Source organism: Balaenoptera borealis, assembly GCF_965194805.1.
Source record: "Balaenoptera borealis genome assembly, chromosome: 20".
In the NCBI taxonomy this organism is placed as follows: Eukaryota; Metazoa; Chordata; class Mammalia; order Artiodactyla; family Balaenopteridae; genus Balaenoptera; species Balaenoptera borealis.
The window spans coordinates 25,418,047-25,441,255 of NC_138879.1; the positions used below are offsets into that span (position 1 = coordinate 25,418,047).

At 54.4% G+C, this 23,209-nt stretch overlaps 3 protein-coding genes and 1 long non-coding RNA gene across 6 annotated transcripts in view; 3 read left to right on the top strand and 1 right to left on the bottom strand.

Annotated features, from left to right (window-relative positions):
- Positions 1–779: 779 nt before the first annotated feature.
- Positions 780–15,076, bottom strand: LOC309618850. The gene is made up of 2 exons (XR_014238643.1): positions 14,910–15,076; positions 780–5,061 (listed from the first exon to the last, which is right to left on the bottom strand). It is a non-coding gene; the product is annotated as an uncharacterized lncRNA (long non-coding RNA).
- HOXB3 (homeobox B3) overlaps positions 970–23,209 on the top strand; it is a gene marked incomplete at its 3' end in the record, with an annotated part of 53,954 nt that continues 31,714 nt past the window's right edge. For 2 of the 3 annotated variants that reach the window (XM_082373169.1, XM_082373174.1), the window contains exon 1: positions 15,281–15,366. Of the gene's footprint in view, positions 1,113–15,280; positions 15,367–23,209 lie in introns of those variants that run through there. The other variant, XM_082373170.1, reaches the window with a different exon arrangement.
- On the top strand, positions 7,282–9,716 carry HOXB6 (homeobox B6). The gene is made up of 2 exons (XM_082373234.1): positions 7,282–7,806; positions 8,825–9,716. Exons 1-2 carry the CDS (start codon positions 7,392–7,394, stop codon positions 9,082–9,084), a joined length of 675 nt encoding a protein of 224 aa, XP_082229360.1. The 5' UTR covers positions 7,282–7,391; the 3' UTR covers positions 9,085–9,716.
- HOXB5 (homeobox B5) lies at positions 11,470–14,216 on the top strand. Its single transcript, XM_082373222.1, has 2 exons — positions 11,470–12,315; positions 12,986–14,216. Exons 1-2 carry the CDS (start codon positions 11,754–11,756, stop codon positions 13,231–13,233), a joined length of 810 nt encoding a protein of 269 aa, XP_082229348.1. The 5' UTR covers positions 11,470–11,753; the 3' UTR covers positions 13,234–14,216.

The window sequence follows — 23,209 nt, forward strand, 5'->3', positions numbered from 1 at the left end:
CAAAAAGTAGGCCCTAGGAGATCTAGGGCCCCACACCTGCAGTGCTACAAGCTTCACAGGTGGGGTTCCCGCCATCTATAGTGCTGGGAGTGAGGGGGGCATTCAGAGGTGGGGAAGGGGGCACTGAAGCTTTCATTTTGCCCTGATGCAAGTGGTAGCTCTGGACACTGGCTGCTGCTCCTAACTCACCCCCAGATTGCCTTAGAACGGTCCCTGTGTGGAGGTTTTGGGGTGAATTTTTACTAGAAGAGGGGGACAGAGCTCCTGTGAGAATAGAGAGGTTCCAAAAAGAACCCCCCTCCCAGCTGGATGCTTGTGCCTCCTCCGCCTGATTCCCCACACCCCAAATCGCACCCCTTCTCAGATTGGGGTTTCCCCAAAAATCGAGAAGGAGAAGAAAAGAAGATGGCGACTGAGAAAAGCGTTGCTGGTGGAGCAGCCATGAAGAAATGCAATAAATTCCTTGTTGTTTTATGAAAATTTACAACTTTGTGATAGAAGTTTATGAGTGGTTGAATCCAGCGATTGGCCAGCGCCGGTCATGTGGCCGGGCGATCGTGAACATGAACTTTTTATCATTTCCCTGGTGGTTATAATGCAGCATTCTTTTGGACACCACACCTAGGTCGGAGCACTGTCGTCCTTCAGGGCTCCAGCCTCTTGATATTTTTATACTTCAGTATCAGCTCGATAAAGCAAAAGAGAGAGAGGAAAAGCGAGGGGGAGAGGAAAGAAGAGAGAGAGAGAGAGAAGGAGGGGTGGGAATTACACAAAAGAGAAAACCAAAAATAATTTTAATTTCTAAGTTAATTTGCTTGCTGATCTGGGATTTTAGTCATAATGGAGGGTAAATGGACAATCTGCCCAGGACTACAACCTGATACCATTTTTCAAAGCCAGAACTTACTCCATTTTCTATGCAAATATCAGAAAAGCGAACACCCTCTCTTCCCAAGTCAGAGAAGGGGAAGCAACGGCTCTCAGGTTGGGACAATATTATCTGGAAGATGAAGAAGAAGCCGAACGCTCTCTCTCTCTCTCTCTCTCTTTTTTTTTTTCCCTTTCTCTCCACCCCCTTCAATCGGAGGAAAGAAATCCCAAGCTCTGCAAAGGTAAGGGAGATTCTACAATTTCTTCTTATTCTTTTGCATCGATTTTATAGGGGGTGGGGCTTGGGTTTGTCTCTCTCTTTCCCCCCCAAGACGGGGCTGAACCCCACCTCTGGGCGCTGCAGGGAGAAGCTTCCCAGGACATTCGGTGGCCGAGAGAGGGGTGGCTGCTTCCTGGAGGGGGAGCAAGGCAGGGAGACGGGAAGAGGAACCGAAAGGGGCCACGGAGGCGAGCTCTAAGTAGCCTTTTTAAGCTGGGAGGAGAGGTTTAAGCGAGGGGGCTGCAAAAGAGAGGATGGGGATGTCTGGGCTTCGGACGCCGGCAGAAGCCGGTTGCGACGGCCTCTGTGGGTTTGCGCCCCCTCCCCCTCCCACCATCCTTCCCTTGTTCCGGCCTCCCCCAATTGCCCCCGCGCAGTTCTCTTGCCCGGTGCGGGTATCGGGTATCGGTGGTTTCCCGGCAGCACTGGCACAAGGGGCGGTGGCGCTGAGGGACGTCCTGGTCTCTGGAGGGCCTGGAATCTCCGCAGAGCCAGCGAGGGCGAGGAGGCGTCTAGAGGGACACAGAAAGAACAATTCACAGAGAAATACTCATTATCTCCCTTCGGAGATATTTCTGAAATTAAAGGGCTGTGGGTGGAGGCACCCAAATCGAGGGAGACCTCCCAGGAAGCATGCCTGAAAATGCCCAGGTCGTTCGCCACTCCCGCAGGAGGGAGCCTCGCTCTGCAGGGAGACAATTTTGTGGTTTTTAACGCGGTAGGTTTTAGCCTGTTGATTTCTGTGCAATATTGGTTCTATTACTTGTGTTTTATTGGTATGGATTTTGGTGGAGGAGAAAATTGCCGTGTGTGTCTTGATGTGGAAACATTTCAAACTTTCCTAGATCCAAATGTGGTGATTGTGAAGAAGCTGTTTAACACGTTGTTTTAGGCGTGTAAACAAAAGAGAAAAACAAAAACAAAAAAGAGAAAAATAAAATTAAAAGAAAATCCCATTAGGGGACCTGATGGTGTCCGGGCCAGAAAGCTGCCTGGCACTGAGCTCAGACAGCTAATCCTGTCCCTCCGGCGCCTGCTTTCATTCCCCAGCCAGGCCTCCGGGGGCGGGGGTAGGGGGGAGAAGAACCGTAGGGCGGGAGGCCGAGATTCCTAAAGTAGCTGCTGGGGTTGAAAAAGGCACAAGTCGCTAGGTGAGGACTTAAAAATACAGAGGGCTTTTGGGGAAGCTGCCAGACGACCGATAAGGGACTTAGGGCGCGGAGGGCAGGAGAGACTGTGATTTAGTTTGGTTTGCAGGAATAGGTGATTGCTTTCCTCTTTTTAAAGACCAGTCGCAGAGCATTCAGCCTCGGGCCTCTGGTTGCCCAGGGATTGTGGGGTCTGGGTGTGTGTAGGGGGATATTGGCCCTCTCAATCCTGAGCTGAGAAGAGAGAAGCAGCCACTTGTGGCGCTGGAGGGGGGCCCCTGGAGGCACAGGTAGATGCCCTCGAAGCAGGCCCGGAATGGGTGTCTGAAGGGACTCCTAGGCTGCGTAGCCAGAGAAGTTCTCGGCCAGCACCCACGGCACTAAGAGCCTATTCTCAAAGGAAAAATTCCCCAAACTCACCCAGACTAAAGGTCTTTTTCTCCTGTAGTCTTGGCGGGGTATAAATCATCCCTTAGACAGTTTGCTCTGACCCAAATTATGCGGTTTGCTGCCATCTACCGTCCGTTTGGAGACATGCGGCTTCGGCGCCGAATGCCCCGCGACACTGCCTGAACCATGCCCGACGACTGGAGCCCCCGCCGCTCTGGTTCGGCGGGATTCTGGGGACGTCGGCCCAGATTGACGCTTTCCGCTGGATCTTGGTTCCCGCCTGCCCGCGTGTGCATTGGAGAACAAGCGTCGCCTCCCCCTTGTCAGCCTCATCCCAGCTCCAAACCTGGCGGCTGGCTGAGGGAAGCGGCTTTTTCTAGGGCATATTTAAAAAGGACTAATACTTCATCCCGCGGGCAGGGGGCCCTGAATCAAACGATTGGGGGATCAGAGTCGAGAGCCCTCTCCCCGCTATCCCCCTCCAAGATCAAGAGGGGATCACCAGGGCCGCTAGGGAGATCCGAGGCCAAGGCTGTTCAAGGTTTATTTGGTTTTCTTTTCGGCTAAGGGGTGGGGGTGGGGGTCCCGCAGGGGAGGCGCTGGCCCGGGCAGTTCCACTCGGTTGTCAAAAGACAAACCGAGTCTGTGTTCTCCGGGTTGGGTGGTGGGTCTTGCCAGTTTCTTGGCCATTTGAGTCTGTGGTGAAGGAATTGAGCCGAGTTTTCTGGAAACTGTTGGTGTCTTGCAAGTGAGTGTGGGTCCCCTTCCCCATTCCCGATCATTTCAAGCGAAATCGACACAAATATGCTTTGGGAAAAAACGGGGAGTGGGAGTGGGGATCAATCAGTAAGGAACCCAACCATTGTAATTTCCGTTCCTGCCGGACCCCTCACACCCGCTTAAGGCGACTGCTTTCCCAGAAGCGGGTGGCGAGGGCGGGGGTACGCGCCGCTGCCGCCGAGTTTGAATATTGGCCCCTGTTTCACGGGTTACTGATTAGCTCGGGCTTTCAAGCCGCAGGAGGAAGCTCTGGCCGCCCCTTTCAAGGTGCTGTGGCCCCAGTTCCTGGGCGGGGGCTCCAGGAAATTGCCTGCGGTGCCAGGCAGGCCGAGGTGTTAGTAGGGTCTGGCCCGGAGCTGGAGGAGCTGCCGAGGTCGAGGGGCCCAGCGGTACTGGGGGCAAACGCGGGGGCTGCGGCCCGGAGCCTTTGGCGCCTCGCGAGTCTGGGCCGCAGGAGAAGCCCTTTCAGCTCTTAAGCAGAGAGTGACTTTCTGGCGGCTAGAAGGCCCGGCCCAGTGCCGGAGGCCCCGAGGGAGCGCTCTCCGAAGGTCTTGGGCCCCTCGGAGGTTTTTTCTTGTGGACAATCCGAAGGACAGATGGGGAGGGGAAGGCGGCTGGTATAGAGGATTGAAACCCTTAAGGGCTCTTAGGGTGCCCAAGGACCTGGGGAGAGGGAGCTGAACTGTCACTGCTTCCCCCTCCATCAGAGAAGATGCCGTTCATTTATTTGCATAATGGAAATGTCTTTGTACTGTGCTTTGGACTGGCCAATTTTAAGGCAATGTTCTCTCTAAACAGCTCTCAAAGAGTGGGAGAGGCCACACTGCTCCCTCTGGGAACATTTGTGTTCCCCAAAACCAGAGAATCACAGAGTCTAGGGGAAGAACTGGGTTGAGATGTTTGAATTCACCCCACCCCAATCACAGTTGGGAGTGGGGTGGGGGAAGGTGCCCACAGTCCTAAGAGCTGGGGGTGGGGGGAGCTTTGCAGCTGAGAGGAAGTGGGAAGCCTGGACAATGTCTCAATCCCCTCCCCTCCACACACCTACTGGCAAATATCCTCCCTGATATTACCGGTGCAGGAGAATTTTACTCCAGAGCTGAACACAACTTACACTTTTCTCTGGGAGCTGGAATGTGTGTACGTCCACAGGACCACAGAGTCACAGCTCAGAAAATTACAATTATAAATCCTGCCTGTGAGATTTCTATGCAATCCTTCTGCTGTGTACTCAAGACTTAGTACACATTTATATCCATCTCTCCATACACACACTTCCTCGTTGAGCAGGGGGAGACACCCCAGACCTGCCGATGGCTGTGCCCACTGTGTATTTACATATTCCCCCCTGGAGACAGACAGACGGCAGTGGACGGAACCACAGACAGATTCATAGAGATCTGGCTCCAGAAGCCAGGCGGCCTCTGGCCCGGCCCTGCCTGCCTGCTCTTTCTCCCAAACAAACGGATCAGACGAATAAACGCTCATAAATACCTCTGGGCTTAGATAAGAGCGATGAGGCGCTATTTCCTTTCATGCCGGACTCCAGGCGCCCAGGCTCTGCCTTTGCGGCTCCATCTCACGACAGGCAACCTGCAGAGGTGAGGTTAATTTGGGGCTATGACTCTAAAGATAAGGCGATTATTCTCGTGCTTCTGTCACAGGGGAAGACTTCCTCCCTCACCAAATCTTATGTTATCCAGGCTTCATGGAAAAGCCCACACCATCCAGTCCTAGTATGAGGACATTGTGGCCAGAGAGGAGGCACAGAGGACTGAGGCCCAAGGCCCCACCTCAGTAGCAAGGAGGAGGGAGGTACACAAGGCACGCTCCCCACCTTGCTCCTCCAGCCCAAATGTTCCCCATTCCTCTCCAGGAGTGGGCCTAACCACAGCTGGATTAGAGCACTTATGACTCTTCGTCATTAGGAGGCTTGAGTTTATTTTCTTAAATCTTGACAAAACCTCCCAAAGAGTTGGGCTAGGAAGTGGTTGATGGGACAACTGGGAATAGCCACTTAGCCATGAAGTTGCAGCCCAGAAGTTGTCCTGAGTTCAGGGAGCCTTGGAGGCCACTTTGCAAGCAACCAAGTTCCCACCCTTGGTCACCAACTTCAGCCCTCTACCTCTTTTCCTAATGTCTTGTGCCATCTTCAGTGGGCAGAATTGTCCCATAAAAAGGAGCCCAAAGAACAAGTCAGAGAAGGGTCAGCCCAGCCCCTTCATCATCAGGTTTTGTCTCCCACCCTGGCCCATTCCTGGCCCCAGGTCCGAAGGTTGTCACCCTTTATGCCTGGCCTCCACGTGCACATTAGAATGTTGAAAATACACCATGGCTGAGTCTTCCAGCCTGCCTCCAATGCTCATTTTCCTTAGATGAGAGAGAGAGAGAGCCAGAGATGTACACACTCTCTCACACCAAAGCTTGTAGGCAGCAAGCTGGTGATACAAACATGAGATGTGGTAGGGATTGTAGAGATGCTGAGAGACAAACAGAAGGGTAGTGAGCATCTGGAGAGGGGATATGGAATGATAGTTGTAAGCTGCCTACTGCAACCCCAGGAGGACCCAACCCCCCTCCCTCCTTATAAAACTAAACAAAAACCAAGTCTTGAGAAAGAATTAATTTTAAAAAGAACTGTCAGCTTCTGGAGAGACCTGGAAAAGGAGCAAGGGCTCCTCTCTTCCCGTTGGTCTCTGATTGTCTCCAATATCAGGAGGGTTTGAGGACCCAGAACTGGAGGAGGGAACAATTTCTTCCCTGAACCCAGACTTACTGAAACACCTTTGATTCCTAAGAATCTATAGCCCAGTATATTCTAATGTCTTTTGGGGTAGGAGGTGGGGTGGAGGGAGGGTTGCAGGCAGGATAGGGATCAGACAACCTAGGTTGGAGGATGCCTTTCACCCCTCCTCTCCCTATCCCCCTCTTCCCGGTGCCCCTTCCTGTGCCAAGAGCAAGCAGTACATACTAGAACCAGGCAAGATGTCTTGGGCAGCGGCAGCGGTAGCCTTCCCAGAAGCTCCTAGCCTAGCTGCACAACCAGAGGGAGAAGCTTAGCCTCAGACCCTGCTCCCATTTCCCAGCCTTCTGGGTCCTCTGGGCAGCAGGCTCTGGCCTGTCTCTCAGACCATAAGAGTTGCAGAGAAGCAGGAATAATAAACCCAGGCTTGGAGGAGATGGAGTAGATCTGAGAAACAGGAAAAACGTTTTTCAAAACCTGAGAAGGAGAGGGTTTCTTCTTCTCTGCTTCTCGCTTTCTGAAAACAATGCTGATCAGTGGAGAACTCTTCTCCCCTTCTACCAGTACAAAACCCGAGAAACCAGCCTTCTCCTTTAGTTCTCTTCTAAGGAGATTGAGGTTCAAGATTCGGAGACATTTACCCACCTTCCCTGGAGGGAATAACCCCTGCCTTGCCTAACCCCAAGCAAGGCAGGGGTTAACTTTTCTGAAAACACAATTAACTTTTTCCTATTCTGCGTGGGGAGGGGAGGGATATATTTATTTGATCACTGGGGGATGGGGTGGTATCAGTCCAAGTGCTCCCTCCTCCCTCAAAGGCACAGACTCCTCTTTCGCAGATCCTACGTAGGTGGAACAGGACGCGTTGTGCTGTTGGGGAGAGAGAGAGAAAGCAGAAGGAGAAGAAGGAGGGGAAAAAAAGGTTGATAGGTTTGTGCGCGGGTCCCTAGCGCGGGCTGCGCTCCTCCTGGGTGCTATTTGACAATTCCTGCCTCTGCCATTGGTCAGTGTTGGATCAGATGGTTGTATTTCCTTCTGGCCCTCACTGGCACCTCGCCATCCCCCCTCAGCTAAAACCCAATCTCAGATATACTACTAATAGGCGCGGCGCTCGGACTATAAAACACAACAAATCATAAACCCGGCGGAGCAGCAGCGGCCGCGCGCGCCTCCCCTCCCAATGAGTTCCTATTTCGTGAACTCCACCTTCCCCGTCACTCTGGCCAGCGGGCAGGAGTCCTTCCTGGGCCAGCTCCCGCTCTACTCGTCGGGCTATGCGGACCCGCTGAGGCACTACCCCGCGCCCTACGGGCCCGGGCCCGGCCAGGACAAGGGCTTTGCAGCTTCCTCCTATTACCCGCCGGCCGGCAGCGGCTACGGCCGGGCGGCGCCCTGCGACTACGGGCCGGCGCCGGCCTTCTACCGCGAGAAGGAGTCGGCCTGCGCGCTTTCGGGTGCCGACGAGCCGCCCCCTTTCCACCCGGAGCCGCGGAAGTCCGATTGCGCGCAGGACAAGAGCGTGTTCGGCGAGGCGGAGGAGCAGAAGTGCTCAACCCCGGTCTACCCCTGGATGCAGCGGATGAATTCATGCAACAGTGAGTGAGACTTGCTGCGGCCGCCGCGACCCCCACGGGCCCCCCTCCCGGAGCCAGAGCTAGAGAGCACCCCCTTCTCCTCCAGAGAGAGCGTCTCGGGTCGGAGCTTAGGGAAGATTGGGCGCCTGCACCGGTCTCCCGCGCTGCCCTCTCGCCCTCAGGAGTTGCAAAGTTTGCAAAGTCCCAGATGCACTCCGAGTCAGGGGGAACGAGTGGGTTCTCCCGGAGCGCCAGGCCGCAGCCGGGATTCTGGGTCAGGGAGGCGGGCAGGGGCCGCAGTCACTGGCTGGGCTCTCCCTGTCGCCCCCAGCTCTGGTCCGATCCCCCACTCCAAGACTGTTCATTAAAAACGGAGTGCGTCATGGGAAGAGGGGCGGCGTGACGCTGGCGAGGGAGGGTTGAGTCTGTCCCGGACTGGTTTTCCCTGGGGGTCGGGGGCTGGGGAAAGATGAGGCACCAGGAAAGGGGTGGTAGTCAGAGGAGGGAGGGAGAAGAAGAAAGAGAGGGAGCGGGCGGAGGGGAACAGAAGGAGAAGCAGGCGCCGGGATCTCAGGTTGGATTATTTGTCGGCCTTAAGTCCCAAATTGATGTCCATTAACGGGACACGAAAGTGAGGCGCCCTTAATGCCGACTACGGATCGATCTACGTCATTACGGATTAAGGGCCGGAATCTATCACAGGATGGTGGGGGAGCCAGATGGATGGAAAGAAAAGATGCGGCTAGGAAGAGACACACCTAGCCAGTGCTTTCCCAGCCCCTCCCCCTAGGCTCAGGTGGGATTTAAAACTGCTCCTCCCATCCCCCTACCAAGAATCTAGACAGAAGGCATAAGCCTAGGAGACCTGGAGGGAATCTGGAGGGGGCGCTGGAGGAGTGAGGAAGGGTGGGGGGCAGGGAAACAGGGAGAGTGGAGGGCATCCCGGGACAGGCTAGAGTCCCCGTTCGAGGGTCGAGTGGGGGAGGGGGGCTCTGGCCCTGGTGACCCCAGGCCTCAGCATCTCCTCTCTGCGTAACAGGTTCCTCCTTTGGGCCCAGTGGCCGGCGAGGCCGCCAGACCTACACGCGCTACCAGACACTGGAGCTGGAGAAGGAGTTTCACTACAATCGCTACCTGACGCGGCGGCGGCGCATCGAGATCGCGCACGCCCTGTGCCTGACGGAAAGGCAGATCAAGATCTGGTTCCAGAACCGGCGCATGAAGTGGAAAAAGGAGAGCAAACTGCTCAGCGCGTCTCAGCTCAGTGCCGAGGAGGAAGAAGAAAAACCAGCCGAATGAAGGCGCTGGAAGGGGGCGGGGGGACGCGAAGGGAGAGGCCTTTGGGGAGCCAAGGGCATCGGAGAGCCCCGAGAAGGCTCTGCGGGCGGGGAGCCTGGGGACCTGCTCTCCAGCGCGCGACAGGCGGGGCCACTGCTCTCCTGGACGCCCCCGCCCGCAGAGCTCTCGCTGGGCGCTGGGAGGCCGCGCTGCCTGAGCCCAGCCAGCACCCCAGCGCCCCCTCCATCCCCGTGGAACCTCCTGAGCCCAAAGAGGCTCCCCCGTGAGAACTGAGGACCGGACTCACTTGATGTTTCCTGGAAGCAGAGCAAAATGCTCTCGTTCCGTGTCGCGTCTCATTTCGTCCATGTCCCCCGTGCACGGTTCAATGGTAGATTCGCAGTCCCCTCAGCGGGGGCCTCGAAGACTCCCTGACCCCAGACCTCTCTCCCAGCCCCTCCCCAAAGCCACTGGAAAGAGCACATACTACCTAGAAGTAAGAAGAGGAGCCTCAGAAGAAAACAAAGTTCTATTTTATTAATTTTCTATGTGTTGTGTTTGTAGTCTTGTCTTAGCTCTGGACGTGAAATACTTCGGTAATAATATTAATATTATTAATAATGATAATAATAATAATAAAGACGTAAAACCTCGCTGCCGGGTCACCTCTGCTCCTCCCCTGCCACTCCCCCACCCCCACCGCCACCCCTGCGTCCCCGTGCCGGAAACTCCGCAGCAAAGGCAGGAGCCCTGGTCGGCCCCAGAGGGCCAGATGCGGCTCGGAAGTTACAGTTGAGATAAAGGCTACAGCGGTTCGGCCCAGGCTCCAGCGCCTCGCCTCGCCAGTGCTGAGGCTCACAACGGCCTCTCCTGGTGCGGAATTGGGGGACTGAGAAGGGCCGTTTCCCTCTCAGTCTCTAGCATTTCCTCGTTTGTCCGTGGCACGAGGGACGCCACCGAGGCCCTCTAGCCGGGAGCTCTTGCAGAGACTGAGCCAGGCGGGTCTCAGTGCCTCAGCAGCGCTGTTCTGTCCGCAGGATCGCCAAGGCCCGTGGTCTTTGGCCTGCCTACATGGCCTGGTCTCCGCCGGCCTTGGCCCTCGGCTCCTGGCCTAAATTGGGGCCACCGGGTATCTATCTCTCTGCCCTCAGCTGAAGGCTCCCGGCACCCCTTCCTGCCTCAAGTAGTAGCTCAGCGACAAGTAGGGGAATGTGAAGCTGCTGGCAGGCGCTGGGCGAAGGGCAAGACTTTCCCCCGCTCTTTGGAGACCTGAGGGCAGGAGGCCAGGTGATAGGGCAGTTCGGTCTCATCCCATCAACCAAAACCGACCCATTCTGTCCCCACCCCCACCCTCACCCTCACCCAGGCGGCAAGCTGCGGAGACTGTTTTCCTTTCTTCCTCCTCCCTCTCTCTCCCTTTTTTATTTTTAAAGAAAATAGCCGCCTGGCAGAAGGGGCCCAGCTGTGGCGGTCTTTGGCCGCCCAGCGCGCTCAGCAAGGGGCCGCGGGTCCTCGGAACCCTTTTCCTGGGAAGGAGTGGGCCGCTGGGCAAATTCTGAAACTACCCAGATGCCAGCAAGGGGTCTCAAGTGGGGCATCCCAAGGCAATAGCGGGCAGCTGGTGAGAAGGCGAAAGGATTCTGCCTTGGTCCCAAACTCTCAGGACCATGTTTACACCCAAACCCCAGCCCCCGACGCGGTCGCCTCCACCGTTTTTCTCGCAATTAGACCACTTAGCCCCAGCCGGCCTCTTCCTTTGGGGTCCCTGTCTTGCTCTGCCCTTCTTATGTTCTGGGCTAAGGATGACGAAGAGGTCAGGAAGAGGATTTCAAACTTCTAAGGGAACAAGGAGAAGCGAAGGCTTCTCCTTCGAACCCTCGGCTTAGCCTTACCGGCTTGGCCTGGATGCTGTGGATGGGCCACTGCATCCCGGTCAGGAAGCAGGCCAGGCTGAGCTCACAGGGGAAACCCTTTGCAATCATTGTTTTTCACAGACATCTTCCAACCTCTCCCCCATTTCCGTCCCCAACTCGGAGACTTGCAAAGCCCGAGTAAGGGAAGAGCAACTCAATTTTTGGTCATCTTATCCAGAGTTGTTATAATAATAATAATAATAATAACGACAGGGAGAAGGACCGATGCACAGACGAACTCCACTCCCGAGAAGGTGGGTAAAGGCTCAATCGGGTTTCTCCTCTAAAAGATTCAACCCTTTGGGTGAGCCTAGGCCGGGTTTCTTTCGAGCCCCGCGGTTGCACGGAGCCAGCAGGAAGGCAGCTGTCGCCGCCATGGCGGTCTGCGGCCCGCGCTCCCGCCGTTCGCCGGGAGGTGGCGCGCTCTGCTCAGAGGCCGCCGCCAACCTTCTCCCTGTTTCTCCCCCTTCTCCTTTTTCCCCCTCTCTCGGAGGCTCGCATTGAATCGGCCCTAACGATTCTCGGATCGTCATTATTTGTAACCATAGAGCATGAATTACCTCTTGAGGTCATCAGCGAGAATTTACGACTGGTCAACAAAAGCACGTGATTCCCTAACGCCCCCCCATCCCCCTTCCATCCCCCCCCCATATTTGGCCGCATACATAGCAAAACGAAGTACAGTGCATCGCTATAATTCATTAATACATCATAAATCGTGAAGCACAGGGTTATAACGACCACGATCCACAAATCAAGCCCTCCAAAATCACCCAAATGAGCTCGTACTTTGTAAACTCCTTCTCGGGGCGTTATCCAAATGGCCCGGACTATCAGTTGCTAAATTATGGCAGTGGCAGCTCTCTGAGCGGCTCTTACAGGGATCCCGCTGCCATGCACACCGGCTCTTACGGCTACAATTACAATGGGATGGACCTCAGCGTCAACCGCTCCTCGGCCTCCTCCAGCCACTTTGGGGCGGTGGGCGAGAGCTCGCGCGCCTTCCCTGCGCCCTCCCAGGAGCCCCGCTTCAGGCAAGCGGCGTCGAGCTGCTCCCTGTCCTCGCCCGAGTCCCTGCCCTGCACCAACGGCGACAGCCACGGCGCCAAGCCCTCTGCTTCGTCCCCCTCCGACCAGGCGACCCCGGCCAGCTCCAGCGCCAATTTCACCGAAATAGACGAGGCCAGCGTGTCCTCGGAGCCCGAGGAAGCGGCGAGCCAGCTAAGCAGCCCAAGCCTAGCTCGGGCGCAGCCAGAGCCCATGGCCACCTCCACAGCCGCGCCCGAGGGGCAGACTCCGCAGATATTCCCCTGGATGAGGAAGCTTCACATCAGCCATGGTAATTCTCGCTCTCGCTCCCCTTTTTGTCTTCTCGGCTTTCCTTCTCCGCGTTTGGGGGGGGGGGCGGCGAGGAGAACTTGGCTTTTCCTCAAATATAGATTTCTTTTCTCCAGAGGGGGAGAAGTCTCTAAGAGGGTCCTCACAGCTCGGGGGACAGAGCCAAAGAAGGTCTTTAGCTGGGGGTTTGGGGAGGAGTATTTTTAATAATTTGTTCCCAGATTCGCCTTAGGTTTTATTTGCCCAGCTTGAACTAGCTTTAGGATGAAGGATGAGGTTTATGTAACGTGGGGAAGGGTCCTGCTTTGCCCCCGAAAATTTGAGACTGTTTCTAGCAGAGGAGGGGCGAGCAGTAAAACGAGCCTTCCAGGGCAAAAGTGCAACCGTTCTCCTCCCTCCCGGGGTGAGCGACCGCCTGAGCCCAGCGAAGGGTGAGGCACAGGGAGGGAGCAACAGACAAAGCCGGGCGCATTCGCTGCCGGCAGAAGTGGGGGCTGCAGGAGAAAGGGGTGCAGAAAGCGAGCTCGGATGCGGGCATCTGGAGTGGGGAGAATTGGAGCTGCGGTGAGCTGGGTGCCGGGGACGCCTGGGTCCTGCTCCACGCCCCCCTCCCACCCAGGGCCCCCTCCCTTAACCGGAATAACGTTGCCTCGCTGCTCTGTCTGCTCCAGATATGACCGGGCCGGACGGGAAAAGGGCCCGGACCGCTTATACCCGCTACCAGACCCTAGAGCTGGAGAAGGAGTTCCACTTCAACCGCTACCTGACGCGGCGGCGGCGCATCGAGATCGCCCACGCGCTCTGCCTGTCCGAGCGCCAGATCAAGATCTGGTTCCAGAACCGGCGCATGAAGTGGAAGAAAGACAACAAACTGAAAAGTATGAGCCTGGCTACAGCCGGCAGCGCCTTCCAGCCTTGAGCCCGCCGGGAGGAGCCCCGGGCGGCCCAAGAGCCCGTGCTGCTCCCAGCCCTGGCCCCTCCAAGCCTCCCCGCGCTGCCGCCGCCCGCAGGGGACCGGTTCCCACGAGCCTGCCTCGCCCGGGCCTTGTGCTACGATTTTTCGTTTGGTCTTAAGTCTTCCTGTGGCTCCCTCTCTCTTGGACTGGTTAATCTTGTTATTATTGTAATAATAATGATAATTATTATTTTCCCACCATGCTCCCCACTCCCCTCTGCTCACCCCAAATCCGCCAGTGTTTCTGAACGTTCGTGTCTGTGGTTGCACTCCTTCCCCCAGGAAAAAAAGAAACTCGCATGTTTAATGTGAACTTTCCCCTCCCCATCTGTGTTCTTCTAACTTATTTATAAAAGGATGATCTCTGTATTTTGAGTTTCAGCTAGAAACTTCTCTAAAAGGGGCAGCAGTTGAGGTCGGATAGTGCCGCAGCACCGGGCCCAGCTGAGCTGGCCTCGGAGACCGGAGTCCATGACTGTGTCTCATTCCACCTTCCTCTTCCTCCTCCCTCCCCACTCCCAGGCCCAAGTCTCCCAAGACTTGGTCCTGGGGTGGGAGGGGACCAGGGAGGACCAAAGGGGTGATGTTGAGAAGAGGGCCGGTAAATAATGAGATTTAAGTTCCTGCCACCTGGGTAGGCCACACAAGGCCTGGTCTTGGAGCATCCGGAAACAAAAATAATCCTCAGTGTAAAATGTCTTGTGTATTTCTCTGTGAATCTATGGGTTTGGCATAGAGGGCCCAAAGCTTGTAAATATGGGGATAGTCTGGGTCAGATCTAGCCTCTCCTCCCTACCCATTTCACTTCCAAGACCATTTGTAGTGAGCGAGTGGATGCTGTGCTACATGTGAAATCTGTCTTTGCCGGGCGGGCCTGTCTCAGTGATTCGCTTTTGGTATTTGTTTGTAGCTTTCCTTGAAGTCAAATAAATGTTTCCCCTCCTCCACTGCCCTTCCACTTGTCTTTTCTCTGGGGCCTGCCTCTCCCATCACCGGGCACACCCTAGACCATTCTTGATAGACCTGGGGTGTAGGGAAGGGAAAGCAGGATGCTCACCAGCAGCCCCTCTCAACCACCTATGTCTCTGCTTGGTCAGCGGTACTTGGGCCAGGGGACAGGCTTTCATGCCTGGGGGGCTGAGAGACCCAGAAACCCCACATGAGCCTGGGGCAAGGGGCAAGGCTGGGGCAAAAAGCAAGCCTTTGCTGAGCTGGACTCCACCCTGGCCTTCCACCAGCTGGCCAAAAAGTCTCTGGAAACCGCTTAGCGGAAAGTAATTTGGGCCTAAGTCCTGAGCAGGAGGCTCCTGGCCTTTTGGGAGTGATACAGGCCTGCCCAGCGCCACTGTCCCCTGGTCCAAATCCCAGTTCAGCTCTGCCACCCACTAAGGCCAAAATAAAAAAAAAAAAAATCAGCTCAATTTCAAAGGTTTCCTCTCACCCTCAGTCTTCTCTACACTTATCAAGGGCTTCCTCTCTCCAGGGGCCCAACTGACCTGCCCTCTTGATTAGGAGCTGGGGTCCCTCCTGGAAGACCCTTGGTTCCCCCATCAGCTGGACTGGCTCAGGGCCAGGGGCCAGTCCTCCTCCATCCAAGTCAGCCTCCACCCTGAGCACAAGAGTCAAGTCTGGACACTTACCCGGTCAATCCCTTCCAGCTTGGCCCAACTTCTTACAGGACTTGTGGGGGGAGGGGGAGCTGGTGAGGAGGCAGCTGAGGGTCTTGGTGGCTCTACTGGGCCTTCCTTCCCCCTTCCCCCTTGACTTTGTCCCCCTTTGTCCATAGCAAACTATCCCAAAAGTCGCTATGACATTTAGATGTCAAATGGATAGGGGTTTTATCTTGAAGTTAGATCGTAAAAATCGCGGAGAAGTCAGACAGATACCCCTCACTGGCTCGAGAAAGTCACGTGAGGTCCATAAAGTTAGTTTTATGGTTTTGGGGAGTTGACACCGCGCGGTATATTTCACATTCTCCAGAATGTTAAGTGACACTTTAACTGCTCGCAGTGGTGGGGAAGGGGGCAGAGGTAGGTGAGCGCTCTCCCAGCCCAGAAGGCGGTGGTGTGGCAGCAGCCCAGGCCCAGCTCTCCCGCAGTAAGTCGCTTCCAGTTTTTGCTTTTCCCCTCGCAATTGTGGGGCTTGGAACTGGGGGAAGGAAACCTTGCCTCCGGCAGGACTGTGGGGTGATAAGTGGAGGAAATTTAGCCTGGTTTTGCATCAAGTTCTGACCAGCTGGGTGTCTGAAGAGGGGCACTCGGGTCCGTTCAATAAGGTCTTTGCAGTCCGGGGTGCCTGGTTTTATTTGCAGGAGTGTCTGAGTCTTTGTGGGGACAAAGCTTGTGTGGGTTCTTTCAGTGCCCTTGGAAATTTAGGGGGCAAGAAAGAGGGGTGTTTACTGCTGAAGGGAGGGCCCCGTGTGTGGGGGGGCCACTTCACTACTGGGTATCTTCAGACAGCCATCTCCCCACCCCCAGGAAAGGAACTTTATGACATTCATTTGTCAGGGGTGTGTGGGAGCGAGCCGCCGGGCACTTTTATCTGGATACATCTGAGCTGAGAAAAAGTCCGGAGAAGGCTAATGCAGCTGCTGTGGGCTGCCTTGCACTGGGACACTCTCTGGCTTTTAGATCTTCGAAACCCGTGAAAGGGGGTACCCCTGGTTCTCCATGGCCCCATTAGGGCTATCAGGGATGGGGAGCATGGCACCTTTGCACCCAGCTTCAGCCTTCTGGTCCCAGGCCAACCTTCTGTCTTTGGCTCTATGTAGGGTCCTGAGGTCCAAGCAGGGAGCAGACAGAGGGGGCATTTCCCTCAAATTTCTGGCCAGGAGTGGGGGGAAGGGGAGAGCTTCTTTTTTTTTTTAATGTCTGAAACATTTATATTAACATATAGAGCTTCTTTTTTTATCTAGAGGATGTAGGTGTTTAAGCAGATCCCTGGCAATCCCTCCAAAAATAAAACTTGCTGAAGAACACAGAGCCCCAACTGTCAGGAGAATAAAAAGGGACTTAGGAGCTGGGAGAGAAAATTGGAAAGGTGCTCTTTCCCTCTCCTCTCCTCTCCTTTCTCCTTCTTCTCTCCCTACCAGAGCCCAGAGGCACCTTTGTTTTGTGGCACCACAAACCAGAAGGATTTTATTATTTGACTCCCTGGGGCCCGTTATTTTCTAAGGATAAGTCACCCTCCTTCTAAAAACTGGAGGCCTCTTCCTCACCAAACTGACCTCCCAATTTTAAGACCCATGGGGGGTCAACCACCCTGTCACTCCTGCTTTTGCCAGCCCACCCTCTCTGGATTTAGCTCATCAGCTCCCATTGTTCCTGGAATTGGTCATGTGGCATCTTAAGGGGCTTCTGATCTTTGGGACAAGGAGAGGGTCACAAGATTCTCCCCATTTCACATTAAAGAACATCTGCACTCTCTCCTAATTTCCTCTCTCTCCTGCAGCTGCTCTCTATTCCCTGAGCTCTGCATTCCCTGCCCAGGCCTGATTTACAGGAGACCTTTCACAGGCTTTGAGTGCAAAGAGGACAGAGAGCTTGGGGTCCTCACCTTACTGTGAAGATACATCTCCCCCGAAACGATGGGGCATTTGTATCCCATGGAAAGGAGACTCTGGTCAGTTCCCAAAGGATGTCGAGCACCATTTAAAATACCAATAAATTTTGGAGGCATAACTTCCACAGGCTTCTACTCTGGACAAGACAAATGAGGTGAATGAGGTGCAAAGGAAGAGTGCAGTGGGCACAGAATCTGACCTGGGGTCTCCTGGGAAACCCCACTCCTATTGTGCCCCTGGTCTCACTCTGATGCCGCCAGCCACCCTCTCCCAGAAACCCCAGACCACCAGGCCTGCCACTAAAGATTTTTTGGCCCCCTCCCACATCAGTCCTGCAAACTCTGATATAGAATGTCTGGGGCCAGCGGCCCAGGGACATCTGCTGAGCATATCTAGAGAGATTTTCCGGAGTGGTGAAGAGCGGCTCTGGCGGGGGTGCCCACTTCTGCTGCAACAGCCAGAACTCTTGAAGGGTCTCCTCCGGCTCTGAGCAGATCCTGCCTGGAGAAGACCCCACCCTAGCTGGGCTTTCCTCTTCCCCACTTCAGGTTTTCTGGGCAACTGTTTCCCCTGAACCCCAGCAAGGACGTGTTGGGGGAGAGGAGGAGAGTTTTCCAATGGTTTCTGGTGCAAAGGAACTCTCTCTGCCCCAGACCTGTGTCCTCCTCTCCAGTCTTCCTCAAGACGTTCTCTGGGAAAGCTGTTCCTCTCTCTCCTCTCCCATCTGATTCCCCTCCCCAGCTGGGTCCAGGCCCCAACTTTCTGAGCTGCAGGCCAGAACCCACTAGCCAAATCCTCATGCCCATCCATCAGCACCCTCCACCTGGGCAGGGCAGAGGAGGTCAGCAGCGGGAGGGTAAAGCTACATTTTCCCTTTTCCCTCTGAGGCCAGCTTGACCACCACTCAATGGACAATTTAATTTTGTTTTGTTTTATTTGGTTATTTTTTTGGTTTGGTTTTTTGTTTTGTTTCTCCGAGGCTTCGGGGTAGGAGGAAGTATAAAGAAATGTAAACAGGAAAGCCAGCCGGGCCTGGAGTTCCAAGCGCCCATATTTCATCGGCTTCCTCTTGGTAACTGCAACAGGGACACTTAACTCTTCCCTGGCTGTGAGAAGTATTCACTGGGGTTTGGGGGGGCAGGGTATGGGGGCAGGATCCACGTGGAAGCTCTTCTCTTGGGCTGGTTCCTTTATCCTTGGGGTTTGGATGCTGAGGTGGAAGCCAAGAATTCAGAGCAAGGGAGAAGTGAACCGCTCAGCACGGTCCCCCAGACTCAGTCCCTTTTGGGACAGAGCAGAGAAGGCGCTTGCCTGCATGGGTTTCCCAGCTTGGGGACCAACCCAGCCAACCAAGGAGAACGGGGCTTAGCAAGAACCTTTCCCCTCTTTTAGCGGAGAGCCCACTGGTCACTGTTTCCATTTTTTGGAGTTTCTCACAGTAATCGGATTTCGAGGCTGGGATCTGCCCACAGCGGGATTTATCGATTGCTGCAGCGCTGTTACACATCCATATTAATTAACCCAGACATCGCCTGGAAACCGAGCTGCTTGGGGTGGGGGAGGGGAGAAATAGGGGCGGTAAAGAGAATGGACATTTCTCGGTAAGCCGTGCCCCGGGTTTCAGATTGGAGAATCGCTCCCCTCAAGAAACACGTGTCTTCCCCAAGCTCCATGTCCCTCGACTTCTCAGCAAGAAGGGTAAGCCTGACTTACTCTCCACAGTCGGACTCCACACACAACTCTCCTCCCGGGTGGAATTAAACACCTCCCAGGCCCAACACTTCCTTGTCAGAGTTAGTTTGCCCCAGCACTCGGATGCATGTATCCTCTGGTGGTTGTTCCCAGCACGACCTTTCTAGAGGGGTTAACACCTCCTCCCCACCTTCCTTTCAACTTCCCCAAGGTAGAAGCTTTTTATGGTTTTCTGGCTTGTTTTTAGTGTTTGTTGGTGGTGGTAGTGATGTCCTTCCTCTTCCTCCTACCCCTCCCTCCAAAAAGTGATTAAAATATGTTAAAGGATTTAATTAAGAGAGTTAAATGAAAAGGAAGGAGGCGCAAATGAGTTTGGGGAAAAAACCCACACCAAAGCTATTCTCAACGATTAAATCGCCATTTTAACAATATAATGGAGTTTGCATCCTGAAAGGGGAAATCAACGCTCATATCTCATCAATAATTCATAGAGTCCGGGATCACGCAGAGGTCAGCAGACAGGGCCGGAGCGCCGGCCTACTTGGGGCTCCGAGCCGCTGCCGCATACATTACGCGCCGCTGGCCGCACCGCCGCCACCTACATCGCTCCCGGCCGGGTTGGGGGCAGGCCCACAGGTTTAGACCGATTTTTCCCCACCTTTTGGCGAATTTATTGAGACCCAGATTTCGGGCTCCAAGAGGAAGTGGGGGATTTAGGAGACTGGAGAGGATTGGACTTCGGGCAGTTCTGGACCTGTCGGACCCCGAATATCAGCACCTTTATAACTTTTAATCCCTTTCTCTCCCCCTTCTCTCTCCTTTCTCTAAGATTTAGGCGTCCTCTGTCCTGTCTTTTCTCTCCTTAAATCTCGTCTTGGCATTTTCTAGCTTTTCCTCCCTAGCTGCACAGCCACGCTCTGGTCTTTTTCTCTGAGTGGATTCGGGCTGAGCCCCCATAGCTGCGGCCTCGCTGCAGCCTCTGAGCGTGGCGGCTGACTTTGGCTGCAGCGATCCCTGACCTCGGAGCCCAGTGGGGTAGGGACGAATGTGTCTAGAGAGGAAAGGTACTTCGCAGGCCCGAACACCGCTTGCCTAGCCAAGAGATGACCCAGGAGGGCCAGGTGGAGAGGAGGGGATTCAGCCTGAAAAGAAGCGTTTAGGGGAGCCGAAGGGGGAAAGTCCCTGCGTGTGGGAACATCTCCTCTTTGGGGCTTGGAGACACGATGGAGCATAATCCCTGTATATCGGAGCTTCTGCTTGTTCCAGTCTCTTTTTCTCTCTAACTCTCTCTTTTCTGTTTTCCAACCCCCAAGGGCCCCAAGGAAAGGAGGAACAAAATCCTTCTCTGAGAAGTGGGGGCTTGGGAAGCGATATTTGGGAGCAAAGGAAACCGAAACAGCGCAGGTCGCCGCGCGGTCGCTGCGCTGGCCGAGAGGCAGAGGCTGAGGCTGTAACGTCCCCGAGCTGCCAGTAGAGTCCGCCTTAGACCAAGTTCACAGCCAGGCTGGAGCCTCCAAGGCGCCAGCGAGCGGCCGCGCGAGGTGGCCCCGGGCCCGCTGGGCCTCGCAAAGCCTGGACGCTGAGCTCTCTCTCTCCAGCCTTTTGGGGGCCTATGGCCCCCTCCTCTCCCAAGGAACACTTGCTCCAAGTTCTTTCCACTCTTCACCCCAGAAACACCCTTCTCCAGGTCAGCCCATTCTATGGCTTCCCATATGTCCCCACTCCTGTCAACGGCAACTGCGGCCCCATTCTGGGGGACAAGAATGTAGAGGGGTGGGTCGTCAAAAGCTCTTCCAGCCATCTAAACATGAGAGAACGGTGAAAATGCGGGAAGTGGTGAAAAAAGCCGGAAGTGGAGTCAGCATCTTTTCCCGAGGAGGAGTTATTGAATAATCGAAAGACTGACTCCTCTTCTCCAGGCCTAAGGCCCTTAGTGGGGGCGGGGGAGGAAGGGCAGGGAAGACGTTTTGCGCTTGGGTTTCTGCAGCCGGCGCAGCAGAATGAGACTCTGGGCCGTGAGGCCAGTGTTATTGCCCGAGGGGTCGCGAAGTTGGAGGGTCAAAAGTTTACAGCGTGCGTGAGCCGGCCGCAGCGGCGTCTAGCGGCTGGGGCGGGGTGGAAGAGGGGAGGAGGCAGTGTGTGTGTGTGTGTGTGTGTGTGTGTGAAGACAGAAGAAAGCGAGCAAGGGATGCTCGAGGTAAGGAAGACTTGTGGGCTCGGGGAGTGCGGGAGCGGAACTGGAGAGGGGAGAGGCAGATATCTGGGGAAGGAGAAACTGAGGGAGGAAGAAACCTTTCTCCCCCGACTGGCTCTGGTGGGGTGGGGAGCTGCACAAAAGAAAGCGCTCTGGGCATGGCCAATCCTCTGCGCAATTTTCTCTCCCAAAGACAACCTTTGAGTCACCATATAAAATTTAATTAAAACCTACCCAGCCGCACACATTTTAAAAATCCAATTACCCACACGTCCTTGCAGGACGTTTGGTGGGGCCAAAGAAGTCTTCCAAGGTGAAGACCTGACTCCAACCCACATCAGCCCCACCAGGCTTCCCCTAAAGGGGCCAAACAGCTGGATCCCCCAGCTCCTCCTCCCTCCAGGCAGGCCTGTTTTTTCAGGGATTACCCCCAGACGGGGTCCAGGCAGTTGGAGTCCAGTAACCATGGGCCAGGACTGGAGGGAGTTTAAAAACTCCCATCCCTCTTTCCCGATCGCTTGGGTTTAAGCACTTGGATACTGAAAGAAGGTTAGCTTGTTAATTCTCTCACTCTCTCCCAAACCTACATTTGTATGTTCTTCCAGAGTCCCTCTCTTCCTATTTCAAGGAGGGAGGGGAAATGAGAAGGAAAAATACTGAATGGCCTCACAGAGATCTTTTTAACTGGCGACCTGAAATGAACCTTGAATCCGTGCATTAAGCTTAGCTCATAAGTAAAATGCTTAGAGACACTAATTATAACACCAGGGCATATGCTTATTTGGGGTCTTTAAGTAACTGTTTGTTGCATTATGAGATGTCATCATATTCTCTTCTAAGCATTTAATATAGGAGGTACTCTCTGGGTGTTTGTCCCGCCAGAAAAAAAAGATAACCTGGGAGTTTTTATAAAGATGCGTTTTGAAATATGGCCGGAAGAGACCACAGTTTAATGTCAAATTTCAAATCAATTTGACCCCAATTTTTTTTTAATTAAACCAATTGGGTGTGGGTCCTCATTTCTACTTGGCCTTCAGGCAAGTTTTTCTGGGGAGTCAGGCCACAGGGAATTCCTAGAGTCCAGAGGAGGTAGAGGTCAAAACCTGAACTGGAGAATCTATCTCTTTCTGTTCCTCCTCAGTCTCTTTTCCCTCCATTCCAGTACAGTATGTTAGCAAGTTGATAGTTTTGTGGAATAGACTGGAGCAGCCCAAGGTCCTGAGCTGGAGGGGCCTCAGAATGAGAAAGAGGAGTCCTCTGCCATCCCAGGCCAAGCTGGGTACCTTGGGATGCTCTCTTCCGGCCTCCTCGCACTAGGGAGATACCCCCTTGCAGACACTCCCCGTAGACTTGAACTGGGTGGAGGGGGAGTCACCTGATCTACTTCTGCTGGTTCCTTGGAGGCTGGAGAAAGGGGGAAATGTGTTGCTGGCCCGTCACCTATTTCTGATCCTGGAGGGACAAAGCAAAGAAAATCTCTTGAGTATTTTTAACACCTCTCTGATTTGCTCCTCAACCTCCTTGTGGTGGTGCTGGGGGTAGGCAAAGGAGTTACTGTACAGATGAGAAGTAGTTTTAAATAAAAATGCAGATGGGGAGGATACTGTTTGATTTTTAAAGGAGAATTAGAGCCTCTGAAAGCCAGTGCCCCAGCTTTGACCAGTGCAGTCCAGCCCTTCTCTCAGGATTCTATCTTCCCCAAACATGCTGGCCTATGAACCAAATCTCAGCACCAGGAGGTAGAGGGGTCATTCCTGGGGCCCTGGAGCCTCTAAAGTTTTGGCAGAAATGGGGGTCTCTCTGGCATTGAGGGGCAGAACAAAGCAGATGGAGTGTGCAGCTGGGTGGGAGTACAGGCCTTGTCAGTGCAGCCATTTATAGGGGAGGAAGGAGGGAAGGGGGCTCTGGCTGAGGCCTGCTCTCTGGGACCCAGATCCCCACATTTCCACCTCTCCAGGTGCCAGCCTCCATCACAGGCCGAAAAGGGAACCCCCGTGGAGTTCTACCCTTTCCCTCTTGGCCCCCGAACGAGAGCTGACAAAAAATATAGGAATGATGGGATATCAAAGAAGAGGCGGGGCCGGGCTGAGTCTTATACGAATGGGACTTTTTGGGGGTGAAGTTTCTGGCAAAAAGAGCTGGAGAGGATGAGCTGAATCAAATTCCTTGCTCTGTCATTTTTCTCCCAAGTAATGACCTGCGCAAAATTCAATATGACCGAGCGAACTGCGCGAGCGTATTATAGTAACTGCCTGCTCGTGGGGGAGGCCCGAGAGGGGTGAACCGCAGGTCACGGCGTCTAAAAATTATTAAAATGTTCGAGAGCCTGGTGACGCGCCTAGCTGTTTAACAAAGACTGCCAAAGTATGAGATTAATACGAAAACTTGCGCTTCAAAAACAAAAACACACCAAAAAAAAAAAAAAAAAAAAAAAAAAAGGCTTGTTCCGGCCACCAAGGGGGCCCGGAGCTCCTCTGCCCGCCGCCGCGGTT

Excerpts from the sequence above, each read along its gene's own strand:
- HOXB6 (XM_082373234.1), top strand. The coding sequence starts at position 7,392 with ATGAGTTCCTATTTCGTGAACTCCACCTTCCCCGTCACTCTGGCCAGC. Across the intron at positions 7,807-8,824 it reads GCGGATGAATTCATGCAACA|GTTCCTCCTTTGGGCCCAGT; the intron begins GTGAGTGAGACT and ends TCTGCGTAACAG.
- HOXB5 (XM_082373222.1), top strand. The coding sequence starts at position 11,754 with ATGAGCTCGTACTTTGTAAACTCCTTCTCGGGGCGTTATCCAAATGGC. Across the intron at positions 12,316-12,985 it reads GAAGCTTCACATCAGCCATG|ATATGACCGGGCCGGACGGG; the intron begins GTAATTCTCGCT and ends TGTCTGCTCCAG.